Below are 22,124 nucleotides of genomic sequence, written 5' to 3'. Positions count from 1 at the left end.
TTACATGACTAGATCCAGGTCCGTGAGGTGACGGCAGACGACAAAATCCAGACATGCCGGCCACTAGGTGGCGCTATACCAAGGAATACGCGTTTGGGGCTATAACTCCCACACCGAACCTCCCAGAGTCAAAAACTTGTACCCACATATTCACTGGAGTCTGCTGCATCTTTTGACATAGGCCACGCCCATTTGCGTCTACAATTTTTTTTCGCAAAATCGCGAAAACCGCAAAACTGTTTTTTCGCTACTCCTCCCACATTTCTCGCCCGATCAACACCAAACTTTGCACACAACATCGTCAGACGCACACGCAAAGAATGCATGAAACACTTTTTTGATCCGTCCTTCGACGACGAAACGGTAGCGTTTTGAATATTGGTTTATTAGCTGAATTAGACGTGGAATATCAAAAATCCAAAGAAATCCAAAATTAGACATCGGATCGAGTCCAAATTTTACACACATGTTGGTGTTAATCTTAATGTCGTTCGATAAAAATTTCGGAAAAATTCGCCATTAGGGGGCGCAATAAACGAGGAAATTGTATATCTTCTACAAAATTTCGCCGCGAAAACGCTACCCTGACTTCTTGCTACTCCTACCACAGTCAAATCCTTTGTATCCACAGGTTCAGGGTAGCGTTTCGAACACATGCTTCACGTTGTGCCGGCAAAACGCACATTTCTTGTCGCGTTGTGCCGGCGAAATGCACACTTCTTGGACCCCTGCATAACTGCTTGCAGTTCTAGTTATTCTTCCCCCCGTACTTGTGGGACTACAGACCAAACCGTAAATGCTGCACACGCGCCAATTGCATGACTAGATCCAGGTACGGCACCGCTACTCAGATAACCAAATCCAGACACGCCGGCCACTAGGTGGCGCTATACCAAGGAATACGCGTTTGGGGCTATAACTCCCGCACCGAACCTCCCACAGTCAAAAACTTGTACGCACATATCCACTGGAGTCTGCTGCATCTTTTGGCATAGGCCACGCCCATTTGCGTCTGGAATTTTTTTTCGCAAAATCGCGAAAACCGCAAAACTGTTTTTTCGCTACTCGTCCCACATTTCTTGACCAATCGACACCAAACTTTGCACACGGCATCTTCAGACGCACACGCAAAGAATGCATGAAACACTTTCTTGATCCGACCTTCGACGACGAAACGGTAGCGTTTTGAATATTGGTTTATTAGCTAAATTAGACGTGGAATAGCAAAAATCCAAAGAAATCCAAAATGAGACATCGGATCGAGTCCAAATTTTACACACATGTTGGTGCTAACCTTAATGTCGTTCGATAAAAATTTCGGAAAATTTCGCCATTAGGGGGCGCAATAAACGAGGAAATTGTATATCTTCTAATTGGCCAAAGGAATGTTCTTCAAACTCAAGGGAAACCATCAAGGGGCAAACCCGAGTCTATATAGAAAATATGGCCAAGAATTATTAATGTGGGCGGGAGTTATTTGGCAAAGGAAAATTGTCCTTGGAAAATTTCGCCACAGGGCGGCGCCAAAAAACGACGACATTGTCTATCTCCTATTTGGCCAATGTTCTGAAAACGCGTTTTAGGCTATAACTCCCACACCGAAGCTCCCACAGTCAGAACCTTTATATCCACAGGTTCAGGGTAGCGTTTTGAACACATGCTTCGCGTTGTGCCGGCGAAACGCACATTTCTTGTCGCGTTGTGCCGGCGAAATGCACACTTCTTGGACCCCTGCATAACTGCTTGCAGTTCTAGTTAGGGGTCCAAGCCAACAGGTTGGATCCCTATTGTTTTTGTAAGGATTTTTATTAGGGGTCCAAGCCAACAGGTTGGATCCCTATTGTTTTTGTAAGGATTTTTCTTCCTATTATTATTAGGGGTCCAAGCCAACAGGTTGGATCCCTATTGTTTTTGTAGTGTTTATTATTAGGGGTCCAAGCCAACAGGTTGGATCCCTATTGTTTTTGTAAGGATTTTTCCTATTATACTTACCTCCCTAAAAGTGGGACCACAGCCCAAACCGTAAATGGTGCCGACACGCCAATTGCATGACTAGATCCAGATCTCTTCGGACTATGCAGACGACCAAATCCAGACCCGCCGGCCCCTAGGTGGCGCTATACCAAGGAATACGCGTTTGGGGCTATAACTCCCACACCGAACCTCCCACATTCAAAACCTTGTACACACAGATTCACTGGAGTCTGCTGCATCTTTTGGCATAGGCCACGCCCATTTGCGTCTAGAATTTTTTTTCGCAAAATCGCGAAAACCGCAAAACAGTTTTTTCGCTACTCCTCCCACATTTCTCGACCAATCAACACCAAACTTTGCACACGGCATCTTCAGACGCACACGCAAAGAAACCCTCAGACAGTTTTTTGATCCGACTTTCGACGACGAAACGGTAGCGTTTTGAACATTGGTTTATTAGCTACGTTTTACGTCGAAACGCAAAAATTCAAAAACTACCAAAATTAGACATCGGATCAAGCCCACATTTTAGACACATGTCGGTGTTACCCTTAATGGCGTTCAATAAAAATAACGGAATTTTTCGCCATTAGGGGGCGCTATAAACGAGGAAATTGTATATCTTCTAATTGGCCAAAGGAATGTTCTTCAAACTCAAGGGAAACCATCAAGGGGCAAACCCGAATCTATATAGAAAATATGGCCAAGAATTATTAATGTGGGCGGGAGTTTTTGGCAAAGGAAAATTGTCTTGGGAAAATTTCGCCAACAGGGCGGCGCCAAAAAACGACGACAAGGTCTATCTCCTATTTGGCCAATGGAATGTTCTGAAAACGCGTTTTAGGCTATAACTCCCACACCGAAGCTCCCACAGTCAAACCTTTATATCCAAATGTTGTTCACGGTAACGTTTTGAATACTGGCTTCGCGTTGTGCCGGCGAAATGCACATTTCTTGTCGCGTTGTGCCGGCGAAATGCACACTTCTTGGACCCCTGCATAACTGCTTGCAGTTCTAGTTATTATACTTACCTCCCTAAAAGTGTGCCCACAGCCCAAACCGTAAATGGTGCCGACACGCCAATTGCATGACTAGATCCAGATCCGTGGGGACTACGCAGACGACAAAATCCAGACATGCCGGCCACTAGGTGGCGCTATACCAAGGAATACGCGTTTGGGGCTATAACTCCCACACTGAACCTCCCACAGTCAAAAACTTGTACGCACATATTCACTGGAGTCTGCTGCATCTTTTGGCATAGGCCACGCCCATTTGCGTCTAGAATTTTTTTTCGCAAAATCGCGAAAACCGCAAAACTGTTTTTTTCCCTACTCCTCCCACATTTCTTGACCAATCAACACCAAACTTTGCAAACGGCATCTTCAGACGCACACGCAAAGAATGCTCGAACACTTTTTTGATCCGACCTTCGACGACGAAACGGTAGCGTTTTGAATATTGGTTTATGAGCTAAATTAGACGTGGAAAATCAAAAATCCAAAAAAATCAAAAATTACACATCGGATCGAGTCCAAATTTAACACACATGTTAGCGCCACCCTTAACGACGTTCGAATAAAAATTCGGAAAATTACGCCCTAAGGGGGCGCTATAAACGAGGAAATTGTATATCTTCTAATTGGCCAAAGGAATGTTCTTCAAACTCAAGGGAAAACATCAAGGGGCAAACCCGAGTCTATATAGAAAATATGGCCAAGAATTATTAATGTTGGCGGGAGTTATTTGGCAAAGGAAAATTGTCTTTGGAAAATTTCGCCACAAGGCGGCGCCAAAAAACGACAACATTGTCTATCTCCTATTTGGCCAATGGAATGTTCTGAAAACGCGTTTTAGGCTGTAACTCCCACACCGAAGCTCCCACAGTCAAAACCTTTATATCCACATGTTGTTCACGGTAGCGTTTTGAACACTTGCTTCGCGTTGTGCCGGCGAAATGCACATTTCTTGTCGCGTTGTGCCGGCGAAATGCACACTTCTTGGACCCCTGCATAACTGCTTGCAGTTCTAGTTATTAGGGGTCCAAGCCAACAGGTTGGATCCCTATTGTTTTTGTAAGGATTTTTATTATTATTATACTTACCCCCCTGAAACTATGCCCACACCCCAAACCGTAAATGGTGCCGACGCGCGAATTGCATGACTAGATCCAGATCTCTTCGGACTACGCAGACGACAAAATCCAGACATGCCGGCCACTAGGTGGCGCTATACCAAGGAATACGCGTTTGGGGCTATAACTCCCACACCGAACCTCCCACAGTCAAAAACTTGTACGCACATATTCACTGGAGTCTGCTGCATCTTTTGGCATAGGCCACGCCCATTTGCGTCTAGAATTTTTTTTCGCAAAATCGTGAAAACCGCAAAACAGTTTTTTCCCTACTCCTCCCACATTTCTTGACCAATCGACACCAAACTTTGCACACGGCATCTTCAGACGCACACGCAAAGAACGCTGGAACACTTTTTTGATCCAACCTTCGACGACGAAACGGTAGCGATTTGAATATTGGTTTATGAGCTAAATTAGACATGGAAAATCAAAAATCCAAAGAAATCCAAAATTAGACATCGGAACGAGTCCAAATTTTACACACATGTTGGTGCTAACCTTAATGTCGTACGATAAAAATTTCGGAAAATGTCGCCATTAGGGGGCGCCATAAACGTTGAAATTGTATATCTTCTAATTGGCCAAAGGAATGTTCTTCAAACTATGAGGGAACCATCAAGGGGCAAACCCGAGTCTATATAAAAATTATGGTCAAGAATTATTAATGTGGGCGGGAGTTATTTGGAAAAGGAAAATTGTCTTTGCAAAATTTCGCCACAAGAGGGCGCAAAAAAACGACGAAATAATACATCTCCTAATCGCCAATGGAATGTTCTGAAAACGCGTTTTGGGCTATAACTCCCACACCGAACCTCCCACAGTCAAAACCTTTAGATCCACATGTTGTTCACGGTAGCGTTTTGAATACTTGCTTCGCGTTCTGCCGGTGAAACGCACATTTCTTGTCGCGTTGTGCCGGCGAAATGCACACTTCTTGGACCCCTGCATAACTGCTTGCAGTTCTAGTTATTATACTTACCCCCCTAAAAGTGGTACCACAGCCCAAACCGTAAATGGTGCACACACGCCAATTACATGACTAGATCCCGATCTCTTCGGACTACGCAGACGACAAAATCCAGACACGCCGGTCACTAGGTGGCGCTATACCAAGGAATACGCGTTTGGGGCTATAACTCCCACACCGAACCTCCCACAGTCAAAAACTTGTACGCACATATTCACTGGAGTCTGCTGCATCTTTTGGCATAGGCCACGCCCATTTGCGTCTAGAATTTTTTTTCGTAAAATCGCGAAAACCGCAAAACAGTTTTTTCCCTACTCCTCCCACATTTCTTGACCAATCGACACCAAACTTTGCACACGGCATCTTCAGACGCACACGCAAAGAATGCTGGAACACTTTTTTGATCCGACCTTCGACGACGAAACGGTAGCGTTTTGAATATTGGTTTATGAGCTAAATTAGACGTGGAAAATCAAAAATCCAAAGAAATCCAAAATTAGACATCGGAACGAGTCCAAATTTTACACACATGTTGGTGCTAACCTTAATGTCGTACGATAAAAAATTCGGAAAATGTCGCCATTAGGGGGCGCCATAAACGTTGAAATTGTATATCTTCTAATTGGCCAAAGGAATGTTCTTCAAACTATGAGGGAACCATCAACGGGCAAACCCGAGTCTATATAAAAATGATGGTCAAGAATTATTAATGTGGGCGGGAGTTATTTGGAAAAGGAAAATTGTCTTTGCAAAATTTCGCCACAAGAGGGCGCAAAAAAACGACGAAATAATACATCTCCTAATCGCCAATGGAATGTTCTGAAAACGCGTTTTGGGCTATAACTCCCACACCGAACCTCCCACAGTCAAAACCTTTATATCCACATGTTGTTCACGGTAGCGTTTTGAATACTTGCTTCGCGTTCTGCCGGTGAAACGCACATTTCTTGTCGCGTTGTGCCGGCGAAATGCACACTTCTTGGACCCCTGCATAACTGCTTGCAGTTCTAGTTATACTTCCCGCGGTGAAAGTGGAACCACAGCCCAAACCGTAAATGGTGCACACGCGCCAATTGCATGACTAGATCCAGAATCGGCACCGCTACTCAGATAACAAAATCCAGACACGCCGGCCACTAGGTGGCGCTATACCAAGGAATACGCGTTTGCGGCTATAACTCCCACACCGAACCTCCTAGAGTCCAAAAACTTGTACACACAGATGCACTGGAGTCTGCTGCATCTTTTGGCCTAGGCCACGCCCATTTGCGTCTAGGAATATTTTTCGCTAAATCGCGAAAACCGCAAAACTGTTTTTTCGCTACTCCTCCCACATTTCTTGACCAATTGACACCAAACTTTGCACACGACATCTTCAGACGCACACGCAAAGAATGCACGGAACACTTTTTTGATGCGACCTTTGACGACGAAACGGTAGCGTTTTGAATATTGGTTTATTAGCTAAATTAGACGTGGAATATCAAAAATCCAAAGAAATCCAAAATTAGACATCGGATCGAGTCCAAATTTTACACACATGTTGGTGCTAACATTTATGTCGTCCGATAAAAAAATCGGAAAATGTCGCCATTAGGGGGCGCAATAAACAAGGAAATTGTATATCTTCTACAAAATTTCACCGCGAATACGCTACACTGACTTCTCGCTACTCCTACCACAGTCAAATCCTTTGTATCCACAGGTTCAGGGTAGCGTTTTGAACACATGCTTCGCGTTGTGCCGGCGAAACGCACATTTCTTGTCGCGTTGTGCCGGCGAAATGCACACTTCTTGGACCCCTGCATAACTGCTTGCAGTTCTAGTTCTTATTATTATTCCCGGCTAGAAGTGGTACCACAGCCCAGACCGTAAATGGTGCATACGCGCCAATTGCATCACTAGATCCAGGTCCGTGAACACTACGCAGACGACAAAATCCAGACATGCCGGCCACTAGGTGGCGCTATACCAAGGAATACGCGTTTTGGGCTATAACTCCCACACCGAACCTCCCAGAGTCCAAAAACTTGTACACACAGATGCACTGGAGTCTGCTGCATCTTTTGGCCTAGGCCACGCCCATTTGCGTCTAGAAATATTTTTCGCAAAATCGCGAAAACCGCAAAACTGTTTTTCCCTACTCCTCCCACATTTCTTGACCAATCGACACCAAACTTTGCACACGACATCTTCAGACGCACACGCAAAGAATGCATGAAACACTTTTTTGATGCGACCTTTGACGACGAAACGGTAGCGTTTTGAATATTGGTTTATGAGCTAAATTAGACGCGGAAAATCAAAAATCCAAAGAAATCCAAAATTAGACATCGGAACGAGTCCAAATTGTGCACACATGTTGGTGCTAACCTTAATGTCGTACGATAAAAATTTCGGAAAATTTCGCCATTAGGGGGCGCAATAAACGAGGAAATTGTATATCTTCTACAAAATTTCGCCGCGAAAACGCTACACTGACTTCTCGCTACTCCTACCACAGTCAAATCCTTTGTATCCACAGGTTCAGGGTAGCGTTTTGAACACATGCTTCGCGTTGTGCCGGCGAAACGCACATTTCTTGTCGCGTTGTGCCGGCGAAATGCACACTTCTTGGACCCCTGCATAACTGCTTGCAGTTCTAGTTTATATTTTCATGCGTTTTACAATCAAAATATAAGTTTTTCACAAGCCATAACTGAGGGTTTGACTAATAAGGCCCCGTCCACACGAAGCCGAAACGGGCGAAACCGTTACGGTTTCGATCTATCCGGTTTCGAAGTATCTCCGTAAAGACGAAGCCAAGCGAAACCGGATAGATCTGTAGAAACGCTGTAGTAAACATTCCAGGCCCATAAGGGGCGCTGCTTCTGGTACACAAATCCAGAAGAAGAAGAGGCGAGCATGCGCATAAAGGCTGTCCCCCGAACCACTAAAAACACAAACAGCTCTTCTACGATGGCGAACTAGATTCTCAATAAATAATGGCTTAGCAACCCAACAAGGGACATGATATGCTGCAGAACGATTACAAGCTTGTAGTCCGCCATCATCTTTTTTGTTGTGATTTCTGAGACTCCGCGGGCTTAAGAGCCATTGGCTAGGAGGTCGAGGGGTGGGGCGATGACGTCATGGTTTGCGGTTTCAGTCGGTTTCAGGCGTCCACACGAAACCAAAACGAAACCGGATAGATTTGAAACCACCTCCGAGGGTGGTTTCAGAAGTTTGCGGTTTCGGTCAGCGGATTCGCCGGCTTCGTGTGGACGGAAGGCCGAACCGTACAAGACCTTTGCGGTTTCGCCATGAAATCGGCTTCGTGTGGACGGGGCCTAATACCTGGAACAATCATTAACCTCCCGTAAGGTTCTTATGCAACGGAAACGTTGTTCACTCCTCCAGTAAATAGGACAGACCTTAGCTACGACTTGGCAATGCGAGGTATTCTAGTCCGCTCAGCTATGCGCCAGAGAGCTAACTTTATGCATTGTACATATAATTCAAAATTCGTCCCAGCCTTTATACCACAGATACCATAGGGTCTAGACTAGAGCATATAAACACGTTGTCTGATTACAGTTTAATGCATTTTTCACAATTTACCAGCTCTCGTTTTGAAGGCTGAACAGACAATTTGACTGGAACTACTTAGCAGGTAGTCGTTTTTTTGGGTTTAAGATATTAAGTGATTTCTTGCCGATTATTCATGGCTGCCTTTGTGAATGGCGGCACACATCGAATAATCGATTATTCGTTCATACCACCCACTGATTATTCGACCATGACATTTTTGAGTTAATCACATCCCTACCCCTCATCCTAAACCGCCATCCCTAAAATATGTAACACTTGGATTAGAAGTTAAACTCCATTTCACTGAAAGGACGTTGGTTCTCTAACCTATTTAGGTTGAGTCAATCTTTCTTTTTTCCCTGATGTAAAAGGGCCTTAAGGAGACATATTATGGTGTTTTCCCAGCAAGTAAACATAGTATTTGAGGTCTAGAAAACATGTTTTTGTAGCTGTTCTCTGGAAATAGCTTTTAGGAAAAAAATCGTGCCTACCGCTATTACCCTCTGATTCAGTCCCTTCAGAATGCACTGTTTCTGGTGTCTGTAGCTTTAATGCAAATTAGCTGCTGCCCATTGACCAATGAGCTGCCAGAGTGAACCACAGCATGGAGGAGAAGTGATTGTTGGCGTTTGCGGACTCCTGGAGCTCTATATCTATATAATATAATGATAATAATATATATAGGTATTTATATATCATATCTAATATCACCGCCAAAAGCTGTACGCCTCGGATGATATTATGAATCATAAAGACTGCGTCTGACGTCTCTAGTACTTTCACAACAAGTAAAGACTCGTAGTGGGGGATATCTCGGCCATGGTTAAGAAGAATTGGGGTAAAGGAACACTGTCACGAGCTCCCCTCGCCGGACCTGCCAGCTTTGGTGGCAGTTCAGCTCCTGGAGTACAAGCTTCGGCGGCGGCCGGACGGCTTCGACGACGGCCGGACTGCCGAAGCTTCGGCGGGCAGTCCTGCGGGGGTAGCTCGGGGGCAGTCCGGCAGCTACCCTCCGTGAGTAAAATCCCTTTCTCCTCCATGTCTCCTCCTCCGGACTGCCGCCGAAGCTTCTGTGGCAGTCTGGCAGCTCCGGCAAGGGCCCAGAACAACACTCCAAAACCCAGGAAAAGTGTTGATTTAAAAATATGTCCCCTTTAACGTGTTCTTACAAGAATGTGACCCCCTGTACGATCATGAATGACCAAAGACGGCTTGGTCATTCACCGTTTTCGTTTAGTAAAATAAGGATCCAACGTCTTTGTTTAGGAATCTCTTCTCACGTGACGTCTTTCAAGCCACACAGCTATGCTCCGACACGCATACAAACTTTGAAAAGTCTGTCCATGATTTTTTAAGTGGGATATGCATTCCTGAAAGTACCCCACCTACAGTTACCAAACTGGCGGGTCCGTTTCAGCGCCCCCTCCTACGTAGGAAGTGGGCACAGTTTAATATTACCTCCCACTTCCCCACTCCCCTCCAATCAGAGCATAGCTAAGTTTTTGTGGACCAGCGGACGAGCAGCTCCGGCGGGGGGAACTCGGCGGCAGCCCTGCACAGCTAAGCTCCTGGAGTACAATCTCTGCCGCCTCTGCTGCCGAAACTTCGGCGGCAGTCCGGAGGAGGAGACATGGAGGAGAAAGGGATTGTACTCTCATGGCTGAGCTGCCGGACTGCCGCCTAGCTACCCTCGCTGGACTGCCGCTGAAGCTTCCGGCTGCTCCGGCGGGTATACTCCGGGAGCTAAACTGCCACCGAAGCTGGCAGGTCCGGCGGGGGTAGGTCTCGGCGGCAGTCCGGCAGCTCCGGCGCGTGAAGCTCGGCGGCAAGTCCGGCAGCTCACCTCCCGGAGTACAATCTCCTCCATGTCGTGGTTCATGGACTTCAGAGAGTCAAGGCCAAAGTTCCTTTCCCCCAATTCCTCTCAACCATGGCCGAGATATCCCCCACTACGACTCTTTACTTTTTGTGGAAGTGCCAGAGATGTCAAACGCAGTCTTTATGATTCATAATGTAATCTGAGTCACCCATAGCTTTTGGCCGTGATATTGGATCTAATATTATATAAATACCAATATATAATATTATTATTATAATATTATATGATATAGAGCTCAGGACTCCGCAAACGGCAACAATCCCTTCTCTTCCATGCTGTGGTGCAGTCTGACAGCTCATTGGTCAATGGGCAGCAGCTCATTTGCATTAAAGCTACAGACACCAGAAACAGCGCATTCTGAAGGGACTGAAACAGAAGGGAATAGCGGTAGGCGAGTTTTTTTCTAAAAGCTATTTCCAGCAAACAGCTTCAGAAACATGTTTTCTAGAACTCAAATACTATGTTTACTTGCTGGGAAAACACCATAATATGTCTCCTTTAATGATCATATTCTAGTGACTCCGCAAACACAGCCCAGCCCTGTCAATTTTAAAATCACTGGGTGCTACTGCCGACTGCTGGTATGTGGACAGTATAACTACTAACACACAGACAAATCTCCAAACACATTTGCAAATCGCCACACACATTTGCAGGTCTCCGCCAATGCAGAAAAGTTACGTCAACGCACAAGTAACTGATGACTTGAGCAAAATACTTAGCCATATGGATTTACAGATTTGTTTGGTCATTTACAGATTTGTTTTACACATTTACAAATCTCAATAGGTAAAGGCACATGCAGATTCTGAATACACGTTCACAAATCGCAGTACGCATTTGGAGATTCTTTCATATCCCATTACGTACTCCTTGATGGAGATACAGTTACCCAACTTTCCACTCACATTTGAAAGTAGTTATACTACAGTAACAGCCCCACTTTGAATGGATCAGAACTTCTTGAAAGAGAAACAGAGACTACTGGACTATCCTGCCTCCAGGATTACCACTGTAAAGACCTGGAGAAAGGTAAAACAGCTCACATCTCTCCTCGGTTCTTGTCCTTGAGCCACTGGTGCAGCGTGTGGCTGTTGAACTGCAGCGCTCCCTTCAGGCCGCCCTTGCACTGGATCTGCATGATGGTGTGGGAGTTCCTCACCACCTCGATCAGACCCACGCAGTCCCCGATGGACAAGCACCCGTATGGAAGCATCCTGCACGGCACAGCAAGTGAGAGAGTGAGGTGTGAGTATGTTTGTTTAAGAATGTGTGTGTGTGCGAGTTTAACCATATATGTTTGCACGCGAGTGAAGGACATGGTGTGTGTTGGTTGTAATAATTAAAAGAAATGTAATATTTTAAGAATCTTCCAAAGCAAAGTGTAGAAGGAGAAGCTAAGAAGTGTTTTTAATAGATCAATGGATCATAGGATTTATCTGGTACCTTGAGACTTTACTAGCGAGAGGGAGAAAGAGAAGCAAGTGAGCAAAAGAGTGAGTGTGTGTGATACAGAGGGTTATAGAATGAGCATAGGAGCCACTTTTAAATCACCACTGTAAATCAGCATGCAGGTACTGCAGCACAGATAAAGCAGAAGTTGAAGGGGAAGGAGGAGGAGGAGGAGGAGGAGGAGGAGGAGGAGGAGGAGGAGGAGGAAGGGGGCAGGGCCAGTCCGGTTCTATCACAGGGCTGTCACTACGGAGACGGGGAGCCTACCTGAGATCAAGACCCTGGTTCTGCCAGATGTTCTCCATTATCCTGATGATTTGCAACGTCAGCATGTCCTGCCTTAGATCTGGAGGTAGAGAGGAGGAGAGGGAGAGCGAGAGACATATGGAGGGAGGAGAGATGGAGAGAGAAAGAGGATGAGAGATGAAGAGATATAGAGAGGGGCAGGGCAATGTGGAGAGGTGTTTGAGATGCCGAGAGGGTGAGGGAGGGGGAGTTGAGGATGGACCATTGGAAAGAGAACAGAAGGGTGAACATGTTAGCAGGAGCTCCTCTTTGATCACCTGATGTCCCTTAAGGAACTGAGGCTGAGGTTGCATGAACTTAACCGCCTGCATCCGTCTGCGATGCGGCAGGCTGCAGGAGGAGCTGTGGCGTGTGGAGTTGGACACGTTCCTGGCGACGCGTCAGGGTTAAGGACCACAGAGGGGAGTGGTGTTGTATAAATAGGCTCTGCTCATGCATTATGCTACACAACTATACTGTGTGCACGTCACAATATGAGACAAGGAAAGATAAGACTGCCGGGAAAATAGGCAATAAGGAAGGAAGGACATGGGGGAGTGGGGAGAGGGAGGCGTCGTGAGCTCACCATCTCCGTTCTTGAAGATGATTTCATTGCTCTGGAAGAGGAGCTCAGACATCATGTCAGGGTTCTCCCAGTTCAGCCAAAGAGGTCGCTTGGCAGAAGACATCATCCTGCATTCCTCTAGCCTACAATACAACACATTCAAAACCAATAAGCGAACAAAAGCATAGCACATGGACTAGGGAAAAAAAAAGCGGGGGGGGGGGGGGGGTGCTTGATGATAAAAATAAAAATAAATTATATATATTTGTTTTTTTAATACATTGGTAATCAAGGCGGGGCCCTATTGTTGTTCAGGCGGCCGCCTTAAACATACAGTGCTTGGGGAAACACTGAAAGCTATCACGCTCAACAACAGTGGGCCAGCCTACATACAAGCGTGAGAGCTAGGCAACATAGTAGGGCTGCATGATATATGCAAAATATGATATCCTGATATTTTTTGGCTGAATGGTGATATATATCTCGATATTTTCAATAGAGTGGGATAGATGGCTTTGACGCATTGTCCTGCGTACTACGGTGAGGGTTTCAGTGCGCCCTAACTTTAATCCCAAACCCCCTCCCTTCTCCGTTCCATTTGGGAACATGTTTGGTTTAATTTCGCTTGTTTTGTATATTTTAATTAATTAATTAAGGGCGCCACCAGAGGGCGCCCCCAACACATTTGACGCCCTAGGCGATCGCCTAGGTCGCCTTTGCCGTGCGCCGGCCCTGGTTTCGGGGCAGAAGAAGCTGTCGCGGCCGGTGATGCAGCAGCACAGCCACAGAGTTTTACGCATTCCTCATACTGCACATTGTGCCGCTGCTGAACAGATTTGTCGTGCTTCCACTTTTAGCCACAACGGTTTTGCTACACTCTCTACAGATGACCTGCAGCTGCTGCTCATGTTTTTTTAAACCCGAACCATTTCCATATTATGGAGCCGTTGTTTCTCCTCTTTGAAACAATTTCATCTCACGCCGCCGTCTCGTTTTCTTCACCGGTATCCTCCATGCTTGTTGTGTTTGTGAGGGGGCGGCGGGGGCGGGAATGAGGCGTCTTTATATAGCTTTTTATAGCTTTGGTACTAGGTTGAGTGCTAGGCTATGCAAGAGCTTGCCTACATACTATCCTATACCAAGGAAAGCTATATAGCAACATACTTTGAGAACTAGCTTTTTCCACTAGCCTATGGAACAGGGAAAGCTATCTAGCCTATCTTCTAGTGTGAGATAGCCAGATAGTAGCTTACCCGAGCATATCTACGCACTAGCATGAGAAATAATCTCAATACTAGCCATGGGAGCTAGGCTACATATTAGCGTGGGAGCTAGCGAGAGAGCTACCTTCTAGCCTGAGAGCTTGACCTCATACTAGCATGAGAGCTTGCCTATGTACTAGCTTGAGAGCTAGGCTGCTTCCTAGCCGTAGCGCTAGTCTTCCTACCGGAGGTTTCCCAGCTGGTGGGCGGGGTTGAGGGGCGAGGTGAAGCTCTGCAGGGCGTCCATGTAGTCGGGCCTCCTCATATGCTCCACCAGGAACTTCATTTGGACCTGGCAAGAGCAAAGAGACATAAAAAACGAAATGATTAAATCTACCTCCCCCTCTTTATAATAAGTGTCGCATTAAAAAAGGCTTGTCAGGTGATTTAACACGCCGTTTCGTTGCAGCACCTCCCCTGTGTGTTCCAACAGCTCTTGGCAGACAGTGTGTGGGCATGGGAGCGTGCCAGGGTGCGTCTCAAACGTTATTAGTTACGGTTTACACACTTCTCCGTGTTTTTTTCTTCTGGCAGCAAAATAAACTTTGTTTCATCATCGTTTCCTCAGCCAAACAAAAGGAAAAACATCCCAACAACCATTTATCGAGTGCGCTGAGATCTGATATGAGGTGCCGACCAGACCGCCCGGGCGGCTGTCAGCCCATTTCTATACCCCACTGTCACTCACTCCTCCTTCAAAGCGGGCTGCTGTTTATTATTAAATATAGTAAATTAATGAATTAAGTGAGTCGCTGAAACACAGGAGGGAGACTGTGAACCAAGGTGAGAGAGTGTGCGTCCACGCCTTCATCCCTTTAGGGTAAGGGCTAGGTACCTTTTTAGTCCCTTACCTTCTGGGCTTCGTCCTTCTTCTCCTGCTTGAGGAGGTCTGTGAGGTTGATGAGCTTCTCCATTGCCTCCACCTGTCTGCTCAGGTGCTTCAGGTACATACCACATGCCCGGCAGTAGGACTCCAGCAGCAGGCCGAACCGTTGGCTCACCGTCTTGTTGTGCATCTCCGACCTGGTCGGGCGAGGGACACAGAGAAAGAATAGGGGCATGTGAGAGATAGCGAGGGAGGGCGTATTTTATTATGTATAGTGTTGGTTTTGTTTGTCAAAAAAGAGTAATTACACTGGTGTGTCAAACAAAGACTAATTAACATTTCCATTCTATTAAATGAACGAGTCGATGTGAAGTGAGGCAAGGTCCACGGGATCACATGAGCTATCGGCTAACAGCTTCCTGATTCCTCACTTCAAATGCCAGAAGAAGAAGTGTCCTATACGCTGATTGGTCAGGGCTTTTTTCAGGAGGAACCGAGCCAGCGGGTTGTCCAGGTACTGCTCGTACTTCAGAACCTAGAGACCAGACACACAAGATCATTTTTTACTTGTTAAAAATAACAAGTAAAGTATGTGTTATATAAATCACGTTACATAAATGTTTGCTTACACACTTAGAAACAGACAATAGAGAACGCTGTATGAATCCAATCAGATGACCGGATTCAAACACTCACATTGGATAGCATCTATAAAGTATTTATTCAGACAATTTCATCCAAAACAACTTATCGCTAATTTACTTATTAAGATACAAGTCATTCATGACCTCGGGATGCCTACACGCAAGACAGCGCATATTGGGGTGCAGATATTTGGGTTCCTACCCCAATATCCACTGAGTATCATACCAATACTAATGGTTCTCCAGTAGAGTCCCCAAACCACTAGACCCTCCCAGTATACTACGCAGTACACACACCTGCACCAGCTGGATGAGGTACTGTGACAGCCGGTCGTCGGTCAGGTACTTCTCAAGGCACTTCACCGCAAACTCCCTGATCTTGGGGTCAGGGAAGTTGCAGTCCAGCAGCTCCATTGCCTGCTCAGGCTTAATGGCCGGCCAGTCCTTCAGCAGGCAGTACATCTGGGAGGGGAAACAAGCCCTTCAGCACACATGGAAATGCTCCCCACCCCCACCAAAACAAACAGTACTTTGACTTCCCTTTACGTTGTATTTATTTACTTTTCCAACATCCTAAAATGCACTCCAAAGCACATTCGTCCCAGCGTTATCTCTGTAAAAATCTCTGGAATTGCATTAATCTGACGAACAAGGCCAGAGGCCGAAGCGGTTACCCATGTGATGCCCTTCAAAATAAGAGCCCGTCAGCGTTTGGAAGTGCGAACACGGCGTACCTGTGCGGACTCATCTCTGGAGTTCCATTTCACCGCCAACAGGAGCTTGGGAAGGATGTCTGGTATGTTGAAGCAGTAATGTCTACAAACAAACAGAAATGTTTAATAATTCATATCATATGCATAAATATAGTAACAGCATATTGCACAGGTTAGGTTTGGAGAGCTTCTCGCTACTTAATAATGGAATCAGAAAGAAAACACACAGCCTCACCTGTGCCTCCAGAGGAAGTCTTTTTCCTGCTCTGTGATTTCAGAGAGGGGGTCCCTGCTACAGACCAAGTGGAGCTGCTCGTTGTCGCTGTCAGTCAGGGGGTTGTCACGCGCCAACCTGTTACTCTGGGCACAATACAAGTCCCTAGGATTAGATCCGCTGATCACATCCTGACACTGTGCTGTTGTACTGCCAGAACACCGGCCCATCTACACACACTAATACTTACACAAATGCTGACAAAGACATGCGCAGAAACACACACAGACATTCAACCACTGACAGACACACACACACAAGCCTAGAGAGACACACGCACACGGCTAGAGACACACGCACACACACACGGCTAGAGACACACGCACACACACACGCCTAGAGACACACGCACACATACACACACACTCCAAGAGACACACGCACACGCCTAAAGAGAAACATGCAGACATACAACCACTGACACACACAGCTAAACGGAAACACGCAGAAATACAACCCACACACACACAAACACACACACACACCCACACCCACACACACACACACGTGGAGGCTTCTCCAGTGAGCAGAGGGAGGAAGATCCTCCTTAACATTGTTGAAAATAAAAAATGTAGATTGCCCAGACTATTAATGAAATAATGCCCTTAAATATGACTACTTTAATGCCTTTGTATATGTAATGTTAGTTTCCCTGGGTAAAGGGACATTAGCACCCCCTATTGCCTATTGAAAATCACTGCTTGAGGACATTCCTCCCTCAGCCTCCACTGACTCCCATTTATGTCACCGGCAGTGTTGGCGGCTGGTGAATAACATGGGGTTCAATGGGGGAGAGGAAATTCCTCCTCTGAGAGGATGTGACCAGCTACGGTGTCTGAATCGCGCCAAAATCTATTCATGAATAGGCTGGAGCCCTGGCTGCACTATGAACCAATAAGAAGGAGCCCTGGCTGCCCTATGAACCAATAAGAAGGAGCCCTGGCTGCCCTATGAACCAATAAGCAGGAGCCCTGGCAGCGCTATGAACCAATAAGGCTGTGGAGCAGCCCGGACAGCCCTCCGGCTACACACCCCCTCCGTTGATTGGTCGACAGAATCATCACTTCCGGGCGCCGGAAGACAAACAGTAGCCTCGAGGTATTATTCTTTACAATGAACAGGTCGCGTAAAACGCTTGCTTGGGCGAACAAGGAGGTTGAGACGTTCCTCTGCATTCTTGGGGAGGAAGACGTTGTTTACGATGTTTACGTAGCTGCCGCGGCGATCGACATCCGGCCTACCATAAAGGGTACCGTCGGCGGTGGAAACGCGACCTCGGAACTGAGCTGGACTATACCGCCCCCTCCCTCCCGGACTGAGGCGAGGCAAACCGAACCGTACCGCACCCTGCAGTGGAAACGCGGCATTATATTGGCGTTTCCACCGAGCGGTGCGGTTCGCTGCGGCTCGGTTCACTTATATTCTTGTTTCCACTACCAAAAGTTAGGCAAGGTCCCGAATTGAACGCCACACTGAGCCTACCTATTTTGTCAGCACTCCTCCGTTGGGCTACCAAGCAGTCTGAAAGGGTGCTGAAAACTTGTAGCTAACCACGCCGTAATTCTGAAGTTTGGTGATGAACAGGTCACTGATATCTTTGCAACACAAACACCGAGGAGGATTGACTTGGTCTATAAATGAAGTCCCTCAATCTTAATTGGCTTAACACCATAACCAACATTCTGCAACACCAATTAACATCCACATTTTCCTCGAACAATGATAGGCTTACAGCCCATGTAAATAGTTGTGAAATAATGTTCTTGTTGGTCTTTTAGTTGTTTGTTACTCTGACAGTTCTGTTTGATATTGTGGAAAGGATGTTAGTGAATGATTCAGAGCATGATGCATTTTAAATGACATCACTTTTGGTCTTGTGACTTCATTTTTCTTAAAACAATTGTAGCTGACATAGCCAAACCAATAGCTTCAGTCATTGAGGGCAAAAATAGACCCAATGATAGGCCCAGATTTTTTTATTTAGTTTTACAAATCGAGTATGCCTGATTTGACGAATGGATCAGTCACTAAGATCCGCTCTCAGAAGCGCACAGTCCTTCCTCCCTCACTTTGAAAACCAACAGCCGCCACTGACACACACATGCATAAAAAGACACAACAACTTACAGACACACACACAGACACACACACATCGATCCAGACAGACAGACAAATACACAAACACACAAACCAAATACACACACAAACCGTATGTGTAATTTCACAACCCAATCCTGTGATTCCCTTACCAGGCTGGTGTGGCAATAGTTGTATCCCAACTCCCTCGAAATGTTCCAGTTAGCGTGCTCCTCGATGGACGCCATGTCGGGGAACTTGACGGGGCAGCTGAAGTGATCAAACTCCAGCTCCAGACAGGGCGTTTCCTGTGTGTTCACAATGCCAAGAAAAAACGACCATGTCAGCCCAGGTGCTCATTGATAATCAACTAGTGGAAGCCGGGGGGAGGCCGCATGCAGAGTAATTCATCACCTATCTCTGAACATCTGGGCATTGGTGTACTGCAGCGTCCTATAGAGGGTTAGTATAGTGCTGCCTTATACTATAGGTGACTTTAGGTGAACGTCCTCTTTCGGACACATGCATCGAAAATCTAAGGCTGCCCAGAATAAGCTCCTTACATCCAGACACATACCGCAGCGTTAAGGTGACATGTTATGCAAACAACACTTTTTCTGGGATTTGAGGTGTTGTTTTGGGTCTCTGGTGCTGCCACACGCATATGAACTTTAAAATAAGTCCGTACATTTTTGACTGAGATGAAAGTACCCCGCCTAGTTTCCAGATGAGCCAGTTTCAGAGCCTCCTCTGACGTAGGAATAAGACACATTTGAATATTCCCACCCACTTCCCCATCCCCCTTCCATTAGAGCATAAATAAGATACGCCCTTTTGTGGACCAGCAGACAGGCACTGGGCGGAGATGTTCGTGCATTTCAGAAGCAGGGAGATTCCGTACAAAAATTGTTGTCTCATTAGACACATTTATCAGTTATCCGCCGGAGCTCCTGCCGCACTCCCGCAGCGGAGATGCTGTAGGACTTCTGGAGCGTAGAGAGTTCCAGGAGCTCTGTGAGTCCGCAAACAGCAACAATCACTATCTCCTCCATGCTGCTGTTCACTCTGACAGCTCATTTGTCCGCAAACGGCAGCAGTTAATGTTAATTTAAAGCTACAGACACCAGAAACAGCACATTCTGAAAGGGACTGAAACAGAGGGGAATAGCGGTAGGGGCCGTGTGATCCCCATCTTAACCATGGGGATCACACGCCCCCCCCTGCCTTAAACTCTGGCCCAAGACACTTGGGCCAGAGTTGAATGCCAAAAATAACGGCAAATATCCCGTCAATTAGAAAATCAATAATAATGTAAATTGGAAGACTGTACGGCGCTGTTCTGAAACATGAGTCAACCCCTGTCTTGTTGCTTGGGAAATGCTTCACGTGATGCGAGTGCCACTCCTTGTGATCCCTTTGTTTAATGTTTTGACGATACAGAGCGAACAAAAAGTTGAATGCAAATAAGGGAGAAAACGTACAGATTCCCTCACAGAGATAATAATCAGACCTGCAAACTCCACAGAGTAAAATAGGGCGAAAATCATCGGTGGAATAGGGCGAAAATCATCGGCCCAAGGACTGATCTGTGTTTCGAGATACACGGCTACTTGAATTCTGAGCTACCCTGGGCGGGATTCAGCGTGATTATTCATTACGGAGGTTGTAGCACACAATACAATGGGAAGATTTCAAATGACAGACTTCGATGCAAAATGTAGCCCTTGATTATACAGAAAAACTCTCAGGTTCTATGCGATTCACGTGACTCAATTGACCAAGAAAACTGTGATTCTTTCCGAAAGTTTGCAGGAATGAATAATGTGCGAGTGATTGCGGGCAACAATTAATGTCCCGACACCAGGCAGTCACAGTATATTTCAATTATTTTTATATAATTGGGCTGTTTAGTTCATTTATTTTGTGACTATGTTCGATGTAAAATAGAATTCTGCGTATAACATTTTTTAAATGCACGTCTTTCCTTTTGGCCAGTTAGCAGATTTTTGGTCTCTCACCTTGTTGGGGTTGGACCCCGTGACACCGATGGGGTTGAGCAGGTCTTCCAGGCCGTGGGGAACAGGCCACAGGTTGAGGGCCATCTTCCCCGCCACCAGTGTGTGTGTGTAGTCAAACAGGTTGATGTTGCCCCAGGCCAGCGGACAGTGCTCCTGCAGGACCCGACAAGCCAAACACATCCAGCATGGGGGAGGGGATCAGCATTAATGGAGGGAGAAAAAATATATTCTGACTTTCTGAGTATAGGTGAGTATGGGTATTCTTTGCTGTACGCCAATACTGCATTTGTCAGTTTTACTAGAAAATGTTTAATCTCAGTGGAAGCAAGTTAATGGTGCCAAAATGCATATTATTTTGTCCAACCCAACTCATGGTCAATTCACATTTTCAATAAATCAATCAACTTAATTCAATAGACCTGGATGGACCTGTACCCCACGAACCTTGACGATAAACCCAAACGTTGAAGCTAGGGACTGCTATTTATTTTATAAGCATTTTTCGGCATGTTTTTAAATTTGTTAATTCAGCCTTAATAAAATGATTAGAGGGCCTTCCTGTCTTTCTACCCGCCTATCTGCTTGCACTCTGCCTGTCTACATATTGCATGACCGGAGCCTTCCACAAAGCTAGGCAGACCTATTGCTAAAGTTAGCCAGCTAGGCGCACCACGTCCTCTCAAGGACTGGATCTTTTTTTTTTTTGGATACTTTCAAACTCTAGCTTACTCAGTGTGGGTTCTTCAATGTTGCCTGGATACCAAACGTTTGAATAACATTAAAATGTACAATTGCATCAAGAAATGTACAGAATTGCAATGCTTACTGAATCGCATTATATATCGTCATAGCACCCAAAATATGGTATTGTGAGTCCTATGCTGCTCCTAGACCACAACAATGAGAAATCAGAGAGGAGGGGAGCAGCTCATGGCTTCAAAGCTTCCAGTGTATTGTGTCCGGTGTTTGACTGTTGCTCCTTTTTAGCTTTGGTCTACTATAGCGGCCAGGTTAACATACAATAGCAACACAAAAAAAAACTGTTTGGACTCATTGTGTAGGTCTTCTGTAGGATTTTGATGGTGCTTTCTGTTGAGACCCAATACGCTTGTTGAGAAGATGTGACGGATCATGTTTTCTCATTCCCACAGCTACAATCAGTACAGTTGATAATTTTGAATCCTCCACGTCTAGGAATTATTTGTAATTACACTACACTTTTAGATTCCTTTGGATTAAAAAAAGCTAGGGGTGTAACGATTCACCGTTCACCGATACATATCGGTATCCGGTTGGAATCGATTTATCGAGGTACCCCTGAATCAATTTAAAATGACCAAGAATCTGTCGTCACATAAATTTAAACGTTGCGAATGGGTTGAGTGAGCTTTAGCCTGATATCAAGACAGCATTATAAACTCATTTCATTCCGTTTCCATACGGATCCTAAAAATGAAACTTAAGGAAGCGAGCGGATCTGTG

The 22,124-nt window shown here is 45.8% G+C and overlaps 1 protein-coding gene across 1 annotated transcript in view; it reads right to left on the bottom strand.

Moving 5' to 3' along the window:
- Window positions 1–22,124, bottom strand: part of LOC115548750 (phosphatidylinositol 4,5-bisphosphate 3-kinase catalytic subunit alpha isoform) — a 65,061-nt gene that overhangs the window by 32,851 nt on the left and 10,086 nt on the right. The window contains exons 8-18 of the mRNA XM_030363569.1: window positions 20,643–20,795; window positions 18,798–18,932; window positions 16,510–16,634; window positions 16,296–16,377; window positions 15,859–16,023; window positions 15,349–15,452; window positions 14,943–15,114; window positions 14,277–14,383; window positions 12,851–12,972; window positions 12,247–12,325; window positions 11,574–11,744 (exon numbers count right to left, since the gene is read on the bottom strand). Coding sequence (XP_030219429.1) covers window positions 11,574–11,744; window positions 12,247–12,325; window positions 12,851–12,972; window positions 14,277–14,383; window positions 14,943–15,114; window positions 15,349–15,452; window positions 15,859–16,023; window positions 16,296–16,377; window positions 16,510–16,634; window positions 18,798–18,932; window positions 20,643–20,795 — 1,415 coding nt within the window. The remainder of the gene's footprint in view (window positions 1–11,573; window positions 11,745–12,246; window positions 12,326–12,850; window positions 12,973–14,276; window positions 14,384–14,942; window positions 15,115–15,348; window positions 15,453–15,858; window positions 16,024–16,295; window positions 16,378–16,509; window positions 16,635–18,797; window positions 18,933–20,642; window positions 20,796–22,124) is intronic.

Source organism: Gadus morhua, chromosome 8 (assembly GCF_902167405.1).
Source record: "Gadus morhua chromosome 8, gadMor3.0, whole genome shotgun sequence".
Taxonomy (NCBI): Eukaryota; Metazoa; Chordata; class Actinopteri; order Gadiformes; family Gadidae; genus Gadus; species Gadus morhua.
Note: the sequence above shows the minus strand (reverse complement) of the source record. Positions and strands in the feature narration are given on the sequence as shown.